The sequence below is a fragment of the Dermacentor albipictus genome, chromosome 9, assembly GCF_038994185.2.
Source record: "Dermacentor albipictus isolate Rhodes 1998 colony chromosome 9, USDA_Dalb.pri_finalv2, whole genome shotgun sequence".
Taxonomy (NCBI): Eukaryota; Metazoa; Arthropoda; class Arachnida; order Ixodida; family Ixodidae; genus Dermacentor; species Dermacentor albipictus.
In genome coordinates this window covers 55,236,403-55,253,504 of record NC_091829.1, presented here as the reverse complement: position 1 = coordinate 55,253,504, position 17,102 = coordinate 55,236,403, and the positions used below count along the sequence as shown (strand labels likewise).

General features: G+C 46.3%; 1 protein-coding gene across 10 annotated transcripts in view; it reads left to right on the top strand.

The window, feature by feature from the left end:
* The window catches only part of LOC135896562 (MYG1 exonuclease), a 631,131-nt gene that overhangs the window by 285,070 nt on the left and 328,959 nt on the right, over positions 1–17,102 (top strand). For all 10 annotated transcript variants that reach the window (XM_070525815.1, XM_070525811.1, XM_070525814.1 and 7 more), the window contains one exon: positions 11,416–11,563. In XM_070525815.1, the coding sequence (XP_070381916.1) occupies positions 11,416–11,563 (148 nt within the window). The remainder of the gene's footprint in view (positions 1–11,415; positions 11,564–17,102) is intronic.

Sequence of the window (17,102 nt, the reverse complement as noted above, 5' to 3'; positions counted from 1 at the left end):
CCTTCACCTCGAGGTTACATTTTCTGGAGTACTGCTCGGAGGCAGCCATGCGTTGCTCAAGCTGAAACGCCCGCCCCTCAAGGGCCTCGCAGTCCAAAACAAGCTTTTCATTAGTCTTTTTGAGAGATCTGTTTTCTTGCACAAGCTCGTCACGTTCCTTCTTTACTTTCTCAAATTCCAAGTTGAAGAATTCGAAACTTGACTTAAGTTCGCGGATTTCTTTGCGTAATTCACGCTCCAACCTTGCCTTAAAGTCATTCATTTCCTTTCTTAGCTCCTCCTGGAACCGAGCAGCATCAGCCATGGTACAACACAGGTAAATGGTTAAGAGAAAATAAAAAATGCTAGGAACTTGGCAGCAGTCAAGGCAGCGTAACAGAAATATTTTGCGTTGAAAGAAATACTGTACGAAAAATGCCAACCTGCAAAGATAGCAGGTGCAGCGATTATGTCGATTGTCCGTGCTGCCTCCGCTGTGCCAAGTAACCGTAGTCCTGGAGCACCACCGGCTTTTAAGCTTCCTTCCCCTGGCGGATGTGATGCCGGTAACTTGCTTGCGCTGTCACCGGCGTTCCTTTCCTGCAGCAACAGTAGCAGCCGCCGCTTGACGATACAGTCGCTTCGCCAGGGAAGATTCCAAGGTAGCTGCAAAGATAGCAGGTGCAGCGATTATGTCGATTGTCCGTGCTGCCTCCGTTGTGCCAAGTGACCGTAGTCCTGGAGCACCACCGGCTTTTAAGCTTCCTTCCCCTGGCGGATGTGATGCCGGTAACTTGCTTGCGCTGTCACCGGCGTTCCTTTCCTGCAGCAACAGTAGCAGCCGCCGCTTGACGATACAGTCGCTTCGCCAGGGAAGATTCCAAGGTAGCTGCAAAGATAGCAGGTGCAGCGATTATGTCGATTGTCCGTGCTGCCTCCGCTGTTCTGATTTATGCGCTATAATTTCTTTATAGCAATTACCGACGCGAAGTTCGAACGCAGGCGAGTGCTTGCGCGGACACGGCACGACCGAATAACAAAGGCCTTCGAGACCGAGGGTGACGTGTCGTCACGACGATTCTCTCTCCCCTCACGCAACACCTGCCGCGCCAGATGGGCACAGGTGTATTCTCCCGCCCCCTCTGCTCCGTGGAGGCACAGATATCACTTGGTGTGCTACTTACGCCGGCCCTTTCGCTCAGTGGGCCATTTGATGCTGTCGCCCATTATCATCTTGAAGTCTTTACGGCTGTGACGACTGCGATGAACAGTCTCAAATGGAAGGAAAGGCGGAACCACTTCAGAGGATTGCAGCACTATAGCTAACAAGACCAGAAGCGGACTGGTCTTGTTGCTGTTGCTATTAGCTATGCAAGAGTTTTGTCGAGCAGCAGGTGCGCAGAGTGGTGGCACATTTACTGGCGGCTCTCAGTATTACTGCACTGTACTGCAGGCTTCAAGCTGACGCCTATCGTTCAAACATTATCATATCGCTAAAGTATATGCAAAGGTCAGATGCCAAATTAAGATTAAATTTGTGCAACATACAAGCTTGGCTAATCATCAGAAACATCGCAAGTGTGCCACGAACACGAGTCTAACATTCGACGAATATCTCTGCTCTCTCGCCAGGTTTTGGACACTGCAAAGAGAAGTGCGGCAGATCACTCGCTGACACTCTTGTGTGCGAGGCATCGCACTCACGAGCCAACCGCGGCTAAATGGTCCCGCCACGCAGAAGATATACGTACGTTGATGCAGGCTCTGCGACAACGCAGAGCTCTAGGCCTTATAGCTTAGAGCTAGAGCTAGAGCTAGGCCTTAGGCCTTAGAGCTCTTACAAGCTTCTCTTATCTGCACTTACCGGGACGCAGCATGTGACGCGGAAGAGTTCGCCTGGCTCTGCCTGTGCTTCAATGAAAGGACGGCGGCTGTACTGGGGACTTTGCAAAGAAAACTTTCTGCTGAGTATGCCGAACAGGGTCGATATAACGTAAAGTTATTCCACTCTGACTTTATTCCAATATCCTGACTTCATTTTCTTAGGAGTCAAGTACTTAGTAGCTGCAGAGAATCGTTTTTTCTGCATCCACTCCACGAAGTTTGATGAGGTTTGTTCTTTCTAAAACAAAGTGCGACTGATAGGGGCTAATTTTCTGCTTCCATCGTGAATTTTCGACGAAAATAATTGAAAATCGCAAAAGACCAGAAAACGGAACTGTCAAGTTTACATATTTGGACGAAGAACAATACCAGAATTCTGTGAATTGCATCTGATAGAAGACCTAAATGTACAAAACTGACTTGTTATATATGGCTATCATATAGACCGTAAATATGTGAGTATGGCTTTGCTAAACCCTTGTGAACAATATAAGGAAATCACGTATAAGGTAAATTGATGTACCGAATTTCTCCGCTGTAGATTTTCTAACATGCAATTGACAGAACTGGGTTATGTGTTCTTGATGTAGAGTTACAATTCTGCAAATTTCGTGCTTCTGTTTCACTCTTCTTTTTTTCAGATTTAGCAATTTTCGGCAGTTTTCGTAACATTGAGGTCTAAACTAAAAAGAACGGTCACTAGAACGCACCTTTCTCTCTCAGATACAGCATGTTTTGTATCATCGGCCCAGGGGTTATTCCGGAAATGCATTTTTGTGTTTTACATATATTTGAATAGGCGGCATCGGAGTTGCACCCGTGCTAAAGCCACCCAAACTCATTACAAATTAATGTTCTCTCTCTCTCTCTCTCTGTTGCTCTTAAGCAGGACGCGTTCAGAATCTCGCAGGTACACCCGTTGCATTTCAGTTGCACCAAGCTGGAAGCTGGCGTACATGTGCATTCTTGTCCTTTCAGCTCTCTCGGTGCTTCTTACACACTTGACGTCAGGTCTTGTTCGTTTTGGAGCCAGCAGCGGACCTCGAAAGGCTTCTGTTTTTATGCCAGTCACAGAAGGCACACTCACGCCGGTCAGCTGACTCACTATTTTATGCATCGCGATGGTGGTGAGCTCCAGATAGTCACGCGTGGTTGAAATATAAACGTTCCACGCCATTTGCTTCGTCATCGTAGACAGCCATTTGTCGGCGAAATTGGTCACAAGCTTTTGTGGCGAAACGACGGAAGAACCAGAAGGTGACGAAGGCTCCCCTGAAGACGAATACGCTGTTTTGGCGTCGAGGTACGGAAACGGTATGTCATTGTCACACGTTTAAAAACTCGAAATGTCAAAGTACAAAGTAATAAAAATATAAGTATTCCCCAGGTGTATGCTTATTCCTGATTCAAATAGCTTCGTGTAGAAAGGGTAGCAATGTTTTTTTTTATTATTATAATTATTAGTATTAATATTTCTCACGCAGCCAACACCGCTGGAATTGTGGGACTACATTATTTCGCGGTAGCAGTTGCGCAATTTGCCTCTATAGCCTTTGCCAAGAAATGTCTGCGAGTGCAGGTGACGATTTCTGCACGCCACGTTTCAATTCGGATAGCAATAGACGATCACAACGCGCATTCTTCTGCACTGCTATTGGAGCAAAATCATTAGGTATTCTGTGATAGGACTCTCATTTAGGCCACAGCAAAACCACAAGGTTTGCCTAAATCTTTCTGTAAACTACAGTGTTCTGACTGCGGGTGTATAAGTGCTTTTAGAAGCAAATGGCTGTATTTCGCACGCAGCAGCGAAGCTTACTTTAAAGCTTCAATAAAATTGTATCACAGCGGGGTTTACGCTCGAATATCACTCCTCTATTTTCAAGCATTCCATGCGTTTGTATTATAGACCTCGGTTCAGCGTTGACATGCTTCGGAAAAGGTACTCGCTCTTTTGCATTCCCATTCATAATACCCTCGTAACAATGGCATCCCTAACGACATCGCTAACTGCGGTTAGCTCAGCTACACGCAGGCCTGGAGGGGAATGAGAGGGCTGACGCTCTAGCTCGAGAGCTCACGAACCGAGCGGAACAACCATCGCCCTCCCATTCACAACCCGCCACTTCACAGGAGAGCCGACGCGAGGAGGAGGATAACGATCCGGCACGTATGGCACCACGCGATATTCTTGCTCACCAGCGCGGCATGCGGGAAAAATACGGCGCCCCCCACGCATCTTTGCAAGGGGAAGACGCAATAGATCTCCGCAGGATTCAAAGGGTGTCTACCCAAATTTATTAAGATTAAGCAAAATTTTCCCAACGATGTACGGGTGTGCCTGTCCGTGGTGTAGCGACTCACCACCGTCTTTGTACCACATCTCATGGGGATGCCAAAATAGACCGCCGAATTTAAATGCCTACTTAGTTAGGTATAATCTAACCAACACACTGGAGCAATGGGAGGCACAACTCGCCAGTTCAGACCCGAAGGTGCAGAAGGCCCTTCTTTGTCACGTTCGGCTAGCGGCAGAAGCCAGTGGAGCCCTGGACTTGGGGCACCACCCATCAAGCTCCTAATCCCCTATCCCCATTTCCCCAATTCAATAAAGTTATTCTATCTCTCTCTCTCAGCTACACAACAGGAGAAGTGACGGTTAGGCGGCTAACCTCGGTAAGCGTGGCCGCGGTTAGCGTTAACCATGATTAGGGCAGTTTCACAGCAGGCAAATCGGCCATAAGCATGCAATCCGCGCTTGAGGCCAAACCGAGCTCGGTAGCCTCGCCTGAAAGTTGTCAGGTGACGGATATATCGTAGGCGGAGCGCAGAGCGGTATCTTCGAAAGTGGGTCGCGCAAATCGCTGGAACGTCGGGAATTCCCCCTTGCACTGCTTACAAATCAACAGTAGGGGCTATTTATCCTCGTCCATCACAACAACTGCTCGAGCTAAAGGTACCTAACACCTTGAAGAACGCAAATTTTATTAGGATAATTTGAGGCATTCATTTTTTTCTTTTCCGAGTGCAGTAAGGGAACGGAACGTGTTCTTCAATGATCTTAAGGGCAGGCGTTCCACCGAATCTATGAGCTATCCGATTATATTTACTGTTCTTGAAATGTTTGATTGTAACAAATTGTTGATGCTTATTTACACTTCTATGTTACAGTCACCTTCTCCTTCTCACAAGTGTCATTCACCTTTATTTCTGATTGAATGTGGGGGTTCGGTTTTTGTTCTTGATCTTACTGTGTTCCCATGGTTGGTTGGGCAGTGCTCGATTATTTTCACCCCTTATTGTTCAGCGGCTCTTTACTCCTTGGCTGTTTATACGCGAAACACCATGTAACGTGTTTCGAGGATCTCTCTTTATATTCTAGTAATTGAATGGTTATACAGATCCAACGTATATATTGTAATCTGTGTGATGCGGTAGATCGAATGCTATAACCTCGCCTATTTCATGGTTCTGTATTTGGCATAAAGGAAACGGCACACACCGCGATCATCTCAATGAACTAGTTTGAGCTGGCACCATGAAACTGCACGAGTGGTTCTGGCCTATGGGACTGTGGCCTAGTCAAGCTGTTCTGAAAAACAGCTTTTTGTCACAGTCCTTCTTTCTGTTTCATTGACAGAATGAAAATAAAGATTGATTGATTGATTGATTGATTGATTGATTGATTGATTGATTGATTGATTGATTGATTGATTGATTGATTGATTTAACTGTGCGCGCGTGACATCGTGCTGGTTAATTTAGTTAAAACGCGTTGACGCGCTAGTTTGTTTGAATCCATGCCAGAATGTGTATTTGAAGTAGTAACCTAGCGCGGTAAGAACACGGAAACAAGAAAGGTGAACAAGGACAAGCACAACAGTCAACTCTTCTAGAATGTGTACCCGCCGTGGTTGCTCAGTGGCTATGGTGTTGGGCTGCTGAGCACGAGGTCGCGGGATCGAATCCCGGCCACGGCGGCCGCATTTCGATGGGGGCGAAATGCGAAAACACCCGTGTGCTTAGATTTAGGTGCACGTTAAAGAACCCCAGGTGGTCAAAATTTCCGGAGTTCTCCACTACGGCGTGCCTCATAATCAGAAAGTGGTTTTGGCACGTAAAACCCCAAATATTATTATTATTATTAGAATGTGTAAGAGCGACTGTACAAGGACGTAGAAACAAGCAGACACACAAAGGCAGCGCTGTGTCTGTGTGTCTGTTTCTTTCTACGTCCTCGTTGAGTCACGCTTACATATCCTACCATTGTTAATTTGGTAAGTAAGCGAATGTTTACAAGTTCATATGGCCGATAAAACTACTATCCTTACTTCGTGCAACTATCTACTAATTTGCTATCGCTATCGGTGCTTCACCTTTCGGGCGGAAGCGCGAATCTTATTATTAGGACACACCTGACAAAGGGCACAGCAGTGAAATGGCGTTGTCACACTTGTCGGAAATGACCGGGCTCTGATTTGCCACAACAAGCTGCCGTAGCCGAGTGGCTATGGCGTTGCTCAACTGCGTCAATACAGGGCGCGGGTTCGATTCCGCCCATGGCGACCGCATTCCGTTGGGGCGGAATATAAGAACGCCCGTGCAACATTCCAGAGGGTCAAAATTATTCCGCAGCACCGCACTACGACTTGCTTTTATATAACCAGATTGCGCTTTTGGCGCGTAAACACCAAGGATGTCATTTCTTCCTTGCCACTGCTTGAATTCTACGAAAAACTTCCAAGGGATGCGTGCTTCCAGTGTACGCTTCATGCAGGGTTGGAGAGTATTCCGTACGCGCCCGCCCAGTGGACTATTCATTTCGGTCGCTGCTCACTGGCTGGATATGCACCAGCGAGAAGAAGACTAGCTGGATGCTTGTCTATGTCTATGATACATATGATTTCTTAGTAAATTTGTTGTCTTTTTTTCGAGTTCAGTGGTTCGAAGTGCATTTTGCAAAAACAAGTGCCAATGATAGCAAGGTGTGTGGAACGTGGCACTGGGGCATTTGTGCCATGGTGGGCGTGGTTTTACTGTAATATGGCCTGGGTCATTTCTCGAGGCATCGCGGTTTTCACTCCCCTCATATTCAAGGACCTGGAAATGAACTATGATAAAGCTTTAGAGTGGTGTATCGTTTAGGACATTGACGATGATGGGCTGAGGTATGCTTCTGTAGCTAAAAAAGCAGCTTCAGTGTGACGATAGGTAATGTTAGGGGTTTTTGGATGTGATTTCTGATACGGCAGTGGGATGTATTCTTCTTCATTACCTATTTCCTCCTACGCATTCATATATGTCACGAGCTGCTATAACGAACCGGTCTTATTTGGGCATTAATACATATATAGAAACCGTTACTAACATATGGGACCCAAACTTGCAGGCTAACAAAGATGAATGATCAGTTAATTTCCGTGTAACGAATCGTAGAGGGCAAGATGTTAGGCGTAGAGTTAAGAGATAGCAAGACAACAATGTTGATTATAGAGTGAACGGGGATAGTCGATATTTTAGTTGGGATTAAGAAGACAAAAAGAAGCTGGCAATGCCGTGTAAGGTGCAGGGCAGATAACCAGTGGTGTGTAGAGTTACAGACAAGGGAAGGGAAGCGCTGTGGAAAATAATGGTGGGTTCAAATTACAAAATTTTCTGACAATCTGGGATCAGATAGCGCAAGACAGCGGTAAATGGAGATTCCTCGGAGAGGGCTTCGTCTTGTAGTGGACATAAATACAGGCTGCTGCTGCTTCTGCTGACGATGATGATAGATACATCATAGCTCGTTTATGTTGATGTTTGGAAGATTGAGCGGCATGATTTGCAAGAAGCACTCAGAACGTGCGCTCAATTGAGCTCCCAATATTATAACCAAGTGCAAGCGTCTGATATGATCGCACGCCCTATCATTCTTGCAAATTATCTTCATAATCATTGACAATTCTTTTCGCATTCTGTACCTTGATGTTGATTCTTCCTACTTTGTTTATCGATCATCATTTTTGCGCCTATTTGGTTTATAGGTACTGCTGTTTGTCAGTTAGGACTGTAGCATTTTTCAGTATACGTGTAATTTTGGTGCATTTACATATCCTGAGGCCGGAATCAAGATATGTTAGTAACATGCTGGAGCGCATGTGCAGCGTTATTAAAATGACAAAAAAGAAGGAAGAGTCAACCATGGTGTCGACGCTAAGGAGCAAAGGGTCTCCGTACATCGTGGTCCAAATGATTTATTCTAATCTGTATCTTTCTGTCTCTCTTTTATAATCATTGTTCGTTCATTTCGTATGTTACTGGCATCGTGTTTCACGCGCCATTACATGGACCTTGTCTCATTTAGCCGCCACACTCAGTTAACTGTGTCATTCTTTTTGGCCAGGAGGCAAGCTGGAGCCGATCCCAAAGATTGTGCTTTCGCAACAGTGTGTTTTCGACAGTGTTAGCGCTACTCTAGGCCGCACCGTTAATTTTACCTACTCTGTGACTAGTTCTCGTTTCCTGCGGGTACCAGATAAGCTGCCTTCGCAACATCATTGCCTCGCGCGATCCCTCAAGCAAACCATTTCCCAAAAGCGTGCCGTACGGCGGCTGTGCCTCAATATGACCGTGTCTCCGGCGGTGCACGCTTTACAGGAGTATTGTGCAATGCGGTTAATTTTTGGCGACAATGGAATCGCGGTAAACTACGAGAGTTGTCCGTAAAGTAGGGTTCCCTATCATATTTTACAATGAAATACATGTTTATCGGCATTGAATAATGCGTTTTTCGAAAGTTTACGTTCCCCTATTTTTCGACATAAATGTCGTTGAGCTCAATGCATTTTTCCATGCGGTGTACCATCTTTATGTCTGGATCATAGAACTCTCCCGGCGCGCCATGAAAGCAGCTTAAAAGCTCTTCTTTCAGATCCTCTCCAGTTCTGATATGCGTCTCGCCCAAGCAATTCTTCAAATCAGGAAAGACATGGCAGTCACTTGGGGCTATGTCTGGGCTGTTGGGCGGGTGTGTGACAGTATTCCATCCAAGCTTCAGTCGCGATGAACACGGTTACGCGGGATGCGACGACACTGGCGTGTAGCTTGGTTTTGCCTTTCCCGGTCCCGGTCCCGGCGAGCTGTTTGCGACGTTCAGTCTTGGCTTGGAAATCGCTACCGATGGAGCTCCCACTCGCTTCTCCCACCAGGTGCGAATTACGCTCTGTTATTCGTTTTTCGTGCGCGAAAAACAGTGCTCCGGTGGACATTCATTCATGCTTGATGAGATCGTTTGTTGCACGGGCGATGTGCGGACGAGCGTTGTCCTGATGGAAACGCACTCCCTTCGTGAGCATGCCTCTCCTCTTGATTTGAATCGCGCGGCCAAGGTTCTGCAACGTGCCACAGTAGTGGTCCGCATTGATGGTTGTACCGGCAGGCATGAATTCGCACAACAATAGCCCCTTCCTGTGCCAAGAGACGCCCGCCATCACTTTGCCGGCAGACAGTCTTTGTTTGAACTTCCACGGCTTCGGCGACTATGGATGTTTCCATCAACGGGATTGTTTCGTTTCCGGTGTCGTGTAATAGACGCAGTTTTCGTCCCCAGTGGCAATGGATTCCAATAATTCCTCGCCATCGGTTTCGTATGGCTGAAGAAATTCGCGGGTGGCTTCAACAGGTTGCCGTTTGTGGGCTTCCGTAAGCATTCTCGGCACCCACCTTCCACAAACCTTGGCATACCCTAACTGGTCTGCCAAAATTTTGTCAATGCAGGTCTTGCTGACACCGGAAATCATCTCGCAGCGCTCCCGAACCGTCACCCTTCGTTGTTTCAGCATTGTTTCTTCCACTTTCGCAATCGTTTGGTCCGAAACCGATGATCATCCAGAACGCTATTGGTCATGGACGTCTGTACGTCCTTCTTTGAATTATCTGCACCATTTGCGCACGTGTCGTACGCTCATACACTGTTCTCCGTAGACTTTATACAGAAGGCAATGAATGTCTACCGGCGCAGTATTTTTTGCACGCACAAAAATCACAACGAATCACATAACGAAATTGCGCAGCACTTTTATCTCGGCAGGAGAGAGTTTCCCCTTCCACACAAGAAGTTAAATAGAGCGCAGGCATTGACCCTCAGATTACTGCAAACAGGCTCATATCCCAGCCCGGCTTTATTCCACAAAATTTATCCCGACACCTATGCCACTAGTTCTTGCAGGCATTGCAATGACATCGCTAGCCTAGATCATATGCTCTGGCGTTGCCCCTCGTTACGAGGCACAGAAGAAATCAATGAAGACAAGTGGCTCTCCGCTATCAAGAGCCCTGATGCCGGGGTGCAACTATGGGCTGTCCAGAGGGCCCACGATGCGGCGGTCGGGCAAGGCCTGACTGTCCCAACGTGGGAGCGGCCCGCAGCGCGCTGAGTCGCGTACCTCAGGACCTTATTAAAGTTTCGCATCCATCCATCCAGAGCGTAATTCGCAGCTGGCAGGAGAAGCGAGTGGGTGCTCCATTTCTAGCGGCTGCCAAGCCAAGATTCAGCATCACAGACAGCTCGCCGGTGCGGGGACTGGTAGAAAAGAAACCAAGTTCCACGGCGGTGTTGTTGGATCTCGCGTAACAGCGTTCCTCGCTACTGCAGCTGCTTGAGAAACCTATTTTAAGGTAAATGTTCGCAAAATCGCTGAAACGAAACGTCCTAATGATTTGTTGGTTGGTCTTTGCACTAAAGCAATTACGCATAGATCTATAAATGACGGATGTGTGGCATATTGCAGCAGATGGTGTACGTTCGTTCAGTATGTAGGAGGCCGAGCGGTAATCGCATATTAATAATTGCCCGGCGCTTTGATGAAGAGTGTCACAAACTAGCCAGCCCACTTTTATTCAATAATACGTCAGAATAAAAAAAATTTAGAGCCCATGAAAGTGTGAAATACAAATTTGTAGTAGTCTTCACGCTGCAGACTACAAAGCAAACGCCTTTTTCCAGTACAACATAACCATCAAAAGGAGTTTTGCTGTGATAACTACAGAGCCGTTGGTCCTGTAATTTGAAATGGCGGCATTGTCGTGCTGACACAACAATCGCGCAACGCTGTAAGAAATAAGTACTAGACACTTGAGTGTAAAGGATAAAATGTGTAAGATTTATTCGTTCACTGGAAACTTTGTAATTAAATATATCTGTTGCGGATGCAAAGCAAGCAACCAATCGTAAGTATATATGGCAGACTGAAAATCTCAAAAAACTGCGTGAAGAATTTTTAAAAATACAACTTGGTTTTTAACAAATCGTTGCCAAGTCGTAGGAAAATTCACGCAATACTTGTGAATTTGATCGGAACCTAACGACGGCCTCGCCACATTATCCTCCAGCATTCCGAATGTAAATCATCGCACCCTGAACTCCTAACCTTAAACGTAGCCTCTTAGACCGCGCTTCGAGTCTGGGAGGCCATGCTTGGAACAATTATATTGCTGAATATAGAGCCACTCTTCGTTTCCTGTAAGCCCGCTTCTCTTATAACTTAGCTTCAATTTTTTTTTTTCCTTTAGCGATCACATCGCCTCGCAGGAGCTGACGGTGCACTCGATGTTCAGCTTCCCGCCCTCCACGAACAGCCAGCCGTCGAAGAAGAGGCAGTCCCTGCTGGCCAGGGCCGACTCGACGCTCTCGTGGAGCCAGCGAGGCCTGTCCTTCCAGGTGAGCTGTCCTTCGCCTTCGCGCGTCACGTCCACCCGGTAGGTGAACCTGTCCGCCTCGCGGGGGTCGCCGATGGGCTGGGCCACCAGGCAGCAGCACTTGCTCGCGTCCTCCTGCTCCCGTTAGAAGACGAGCAGGAAGTTTCGTCCCAGGCAGGACTGCAGGCGCGGTCCCTTTCCGAACCAGGCGCCGTCCGCGTCGTCGACGGTGAACACCACCGTCTCGCCTGCGAAAGAAGAACTTAAAGAAAAACGCCAGAACGCGACAAAATTAAGGTGGCCCTAGTTTTATAACAGCGCCCGGTGTATCCTACTTAGGCCCAGCAAAACCCGAGAGAGACAACACATTTTATGTCGGCTCTTTTTATCGACCGGTCTGTTACAATTCTGAAAAAAAAAACGTACTTACCCCATTACATTTAAGGACACATGGTCACCTCACCACCTTCGCATATGTAGATAGAGAGGCCGATTCAGCAGTTAGCTTAGATGAACGCTTGTTTTGGTTTCCTTGACACATGTATAGATACAGGTTTAACGTCTCGTGGCGGTACCTCGTCACTCCTTTTCATACTATATATTGCCGTGTCTTCTGGTGGAACCTTAACTATACAACCTATTGATTATTCCTTATCGGTGACGGTACCACGCAAGGTATGAATTTTCTCGAAAAGCAGTGATAACGAAACTATTACACGATTGACATATGATGTCGCCCGAGACTAGCCGTATGTCGCACTGGATTATTTTAGCTAATCGTTCCTGGTTTAACATTGAAATTGATGAAAGCCGTTGTCCATAGCGGTGGACACAAGGCATGAAGAAGATGGTGACACGTGTACTTGTTTGTCTTTATCGGGTGACACATTTCACCGCCTAACAAATGTTATCGCACAGCGCAGGACGCGCCTGCATGTATCGGAATTTTCTGGAATGTTATCTATGCTTCCATCCGCTGTCTGTGACCGAACCTTCTGTAATCAGAGTGCATGTGTGCGCGACGCGAATAGTGTAGACCTTTGTGGAAATCGCGCGGGTCCCAGCGATAACTCTGGAACATTCGACGACTGATGGATAAAAGCCGACGCGCTTGACCCGCTGGTCAGATTATGACGATCGCCGACTGTGTTCGCCGTTGTCGCCGTTCTTTAAGTGTAGCGTGATTTTGTGGGCACAGGTACGCCTAATAAAAGTTTCATCTTTCACAGTGTATTCTTCATACGTCACTCCACGTGACAATACCATGGACTAAATGTGTCGAGTCATTAGCGTATCACTTGCGGTCGCCGACCATTGCCTAGTATTTGACTATGTGTTGTTTTCTAGTCACCTTGAAATAAAATGCGATGCGATAGCCATTGCCACCTTGTACTTCAAAATGAAAAGTAAAAGTTTATTTCGCAACAGTACGTAAAAATGCCGTTCTCAGGTATACGCACAAAAAAAAGTTTGACGGAGTCTGTACTTCCGGTGCGTAATTTTTTTTAACGTTAGCATCAGTTGCAGGTTTGATGTCGTGCCGTATATGCCATGTTTTCTCGTCTTCTTTCTGCTGCCCATCCACGAAAACTGCGAAATGAAGCAGCTAAATGGTAATGTAGGAATAATTCCTTTATTTACGAATAAATGGTTTAGAATTTGACTGTGATAGTTAATGTTACAGTGGCGATTTTCTCATCGAACCTGATGTCCGCAGCTCCTGCGAAGCTTCCACGGTATAGGAAAACTATCATTTTTGTTTCGAATCGCCCGTTTAGCGCAATCTAAGATCGTCGTCGCAGGAACAATCGCTTATGTGCACTTACCACCGTGTAAAGGTGCGTTGTGCGCCTGGCATATGGGGGAATCTGTGGTGCAGACTGGTCCCTCCCACGTGCACTTCGTCCAGGGCAGGGCGCAGGAAAACGGCCTTGTGAACGAATTATGGGCAGCGACATTTTGCAAGTGCGCTGGTCGACCAAAAGTTTAGGCCTAACCACGACGCCGCAGTCTGTGTTGGGACGCAGCATGTCGTACACACACTGCTTAGATTAGTTTAGACTGGTTTAGGTTGTTAAAGTATTCTTGAACTCCACTACAAATTGTTGAGTTCACGGTCACAAGCTGCTTAGTAACACAGAAAAAAATCAAAATTTCTGTTTTTTTTTATTTTGTGGCAGAAGGCGAGAACCGCTAGGTCAGCGCAAGGCATGTTTTTCGCAATTCGGTTATAGTTCAGAAGTTCGTGAAACTTTAGTTCAGTCTTTGACTATATTAGAATACAGTGTAGTCCATGTTTACCGATAAATGTTGAACTACGCTCGACCGGGTGGTGTCAATATAAAAGGCGTCACGGCGCTTGCAGGTGCTAAAATTTCAAGGCGGCGTCATCACGGATTGTAATGCGAGTAGCATTCTTTCAGCTACTTCAGGCACTTTGATTCTATCTATATCAAGCCTCTTATGGCAGTCCAGTGACCCAAGTTCTCTACTACTTTGGGACATTGTGGGTCATGATGATGAAAGTGGTGCCATCAATGACCTTCAAATTATGGCCCCGTGTACGTCGGCAGAGTGCAGATCGGGCCCGTCGAAAGTGGGTCGCGTAGGTCGGTAGAACGTCGGGAATGCCTCCCTCTACTGCTTACAAATCAACAGTAGGGGCTATTTATCCACCTTCATAACAAGAACTACTCGAGCTAAAGATACCTGACACCTTGAAGGACACAAATTTTATTGGGATAGTTTAGGCACTCATATTTTTTTGTTTTCCGAGTGCAGTAAGGGAATGGAACGTCTTCTCCAATGATCTTATGCACAAGCATTCCACCGAATTTATGAGCCATCTGATTATATTTACTCTTCCTGAAATGGTTGATTGTAAAATAAAGTTGACGCCTATTTCCACTTCGTTGTTACGGTTACCTTATCCTTGTCACAATTGTCGTTCACCTTTATTTCTGACTGAATATGGGAGTTCGCTTTTTTCTTGATGTTACTGTGTTCCCATGGTTGGTTGCGCAGTGCTCGATTATTATCACCCGTTATTGTTTATCGGCTCTTTACTGCTTGACTGTTTATACGCGAAACACCATGTAACGTTTCTCGAGGATCTCTCTTGGTATTCTAGTAATTTAATAGTTATACAGATCCAGCGCATACATTGTAATCTTCGTGATGCGGTAAATCGAATGCTCTAAATGTGCCTACTTCGCGGTTCTGTCTTGGAAATGGATGAAACGACACACGCCGCGATCATTTTAAAGAGCTAGTTTGCGCTGGCACCATAAAACTGCTCGAGCTGTTGCGTCCTATAATGGTGAGAGCGTCGGGCTGCTGTGCAGTGGGACTTGATGTCCATGTAGCCTGTAATTAATTTCCTATTTCTTTAAGTATGAGCTCTTCGACAGAATAGCAGGAGCATCCAGCATCCACGATCGGCAAAGTCCAGGAATCTCTGCGAAGAAATCTTTCCTCATAATGCGACGACCTATGCGCTGAACGCAAGTCTCCCCGCTGACGAAGCATCGTACAATATAAAGCGAGTGTGGCCGAAAAATGACAATTTCAACAAGCGCTACCGCTATGTCGGGATATGCAGTTTATAATGGTTACATTGGACGGGTTTTTATGCAATTTAGATTCATATTGTGTGCTACTGTGAGCAGAGGTCCCGCGTTCAGCAACCGAGCCTGCGCGCCCCACTTTCCGTCGTGTATGTGTTTGTTGCGATTATCTGTTGTGTTGCGCGCAATTGAAGATTTGTTGCTGCAATATGTGTTGCCGTAGTATGCGTTGTCATGGTATGTATTGCTGTAGTATGTGTATGTGTTGCCGTAGTATGTGTTGCTGTAGTACATTTTGTCTTAGTATGTGTCGCCGTAGTATACGTGCTGCTGTAGATGTGTTACTGCAGTGTGTAGTATGTGGAAAGTATGTGGCGGAGGTGATTCGCGCCGTGGTCGTTATCGGAGATGCAATGAAAAGCTAGTGACGCATCCTTGGTTATTACGTGCCAAAAGCACAACCTACTTATATAAAAGCACGTCGCAGTTCGGTGCTGCAGAATAATTTTGACCCTCTGGCATGGTCCATGGGCGTTCTTATATTCCGCACCAACGGAATGCGGTCGCCATGGCCGGAATCGATCCCGCGACCTGTAGCTCAACTGCGCAACGCCATAGCCACTCGGCTACCGCGGCGTGTTGTGGTGAGTCAGTGCCTAGTCATTTCCGACAAGTGTGACAACGCCATTTCACTGCTGTGCTATTTGTCAGGTGTGTCCTAATAATTATATTCGCGCTTCCGCCCGAAAGGTCAAGCACCGATTGCGGTAGCAAATTAGTAGATAGCTGCACGAAGTAAGGATAGTTTTAACGGCCATATCAACTTATAAACATTTGCTTAGTTACTAAATTGACAGTGGTAGAATATGTAAGCGTGACTCAACGAGGACGTAGAAAGAAACAGACACACAGATTCAGCGCTGTCTTTGTGTGTCTGCTTGTTTCTACGTTCTTGCTCAGTCGCTCTTAGACATTATAGACGAGTTGACTGTTGGGCTTGTCCTTCACCTTTCTTGTTTCCGTGTTCTTATCGCGCTAAGTTACTACTTCAAATGCACATTCTACCATGGATTCAAACGAACTAGTGCGTCAACGTGTATTAACTAAATTAACCAGCACGATGGTGCGCGCGCACAGCTAAATATGAAAACTTCTCGCTCGTTGAGCGCGGAAACCGGCTGTGAAAATTCTGGAGTGAGGAATCGCGACAGCAACAAGCGAATCGACATTCGTGTATGTCTCACTTCAGCGCGAACGAATTGTCGAAATCCCAGTGCATACGAAGATACTGGCACAACACGCTCTCTGCAAACATCGCAGATCGCTTTGCATACACACGAGCGCCTGCTACGCGTCTACTACGGCGTGCGCGAAAGCGTCTACTAAGGTGTCCTCGGTTCGGCACAATGTACAGGCGTCCATAATTCCATACCAAAGCACTGCAATAGCGTGCCGTCATATTTACGGTAGTTTTCCGTAAACAATACATGCGTGTGCAAATTCATCCCACGTCACCGCTAAAAGACACGCTGTCACTTACAGGACTGTCCAGTAAAAGACAAAAGGGGGTCGAACCTCATTCTGTGGCACCAGAATCACATGCCTTCATGATTACCGCAATTTTAACAGCTTTTCTATTGATTTTCCAATTGTGCATTTGGATGAAAACGAACCTGCTACATTTATTATTCCTCATTAGAATGATGTCCATTTTAGCGGGAACGTGTGCTTTCTTACCCTTGCTGCGAAGTATTTTTGCTCTGCCGGGCACGTGTTGCATAATCGTTCCCGCGTTATACATTAGATATGAAGAAAGACAAATAGCTGAAAACACTATGAAAAATAGGTGGCTGGCAATAAAACCAAAGATACAGCTGGTGCGAACATGAAAGTATGTCTGCCCTTATTTGAAACTCATTAGATATCCCGTTACCTGAAGAAAGAAGACAAGATATTTTTGGATGAAAACGCATGCAACAAAAACATCTTAGCAAA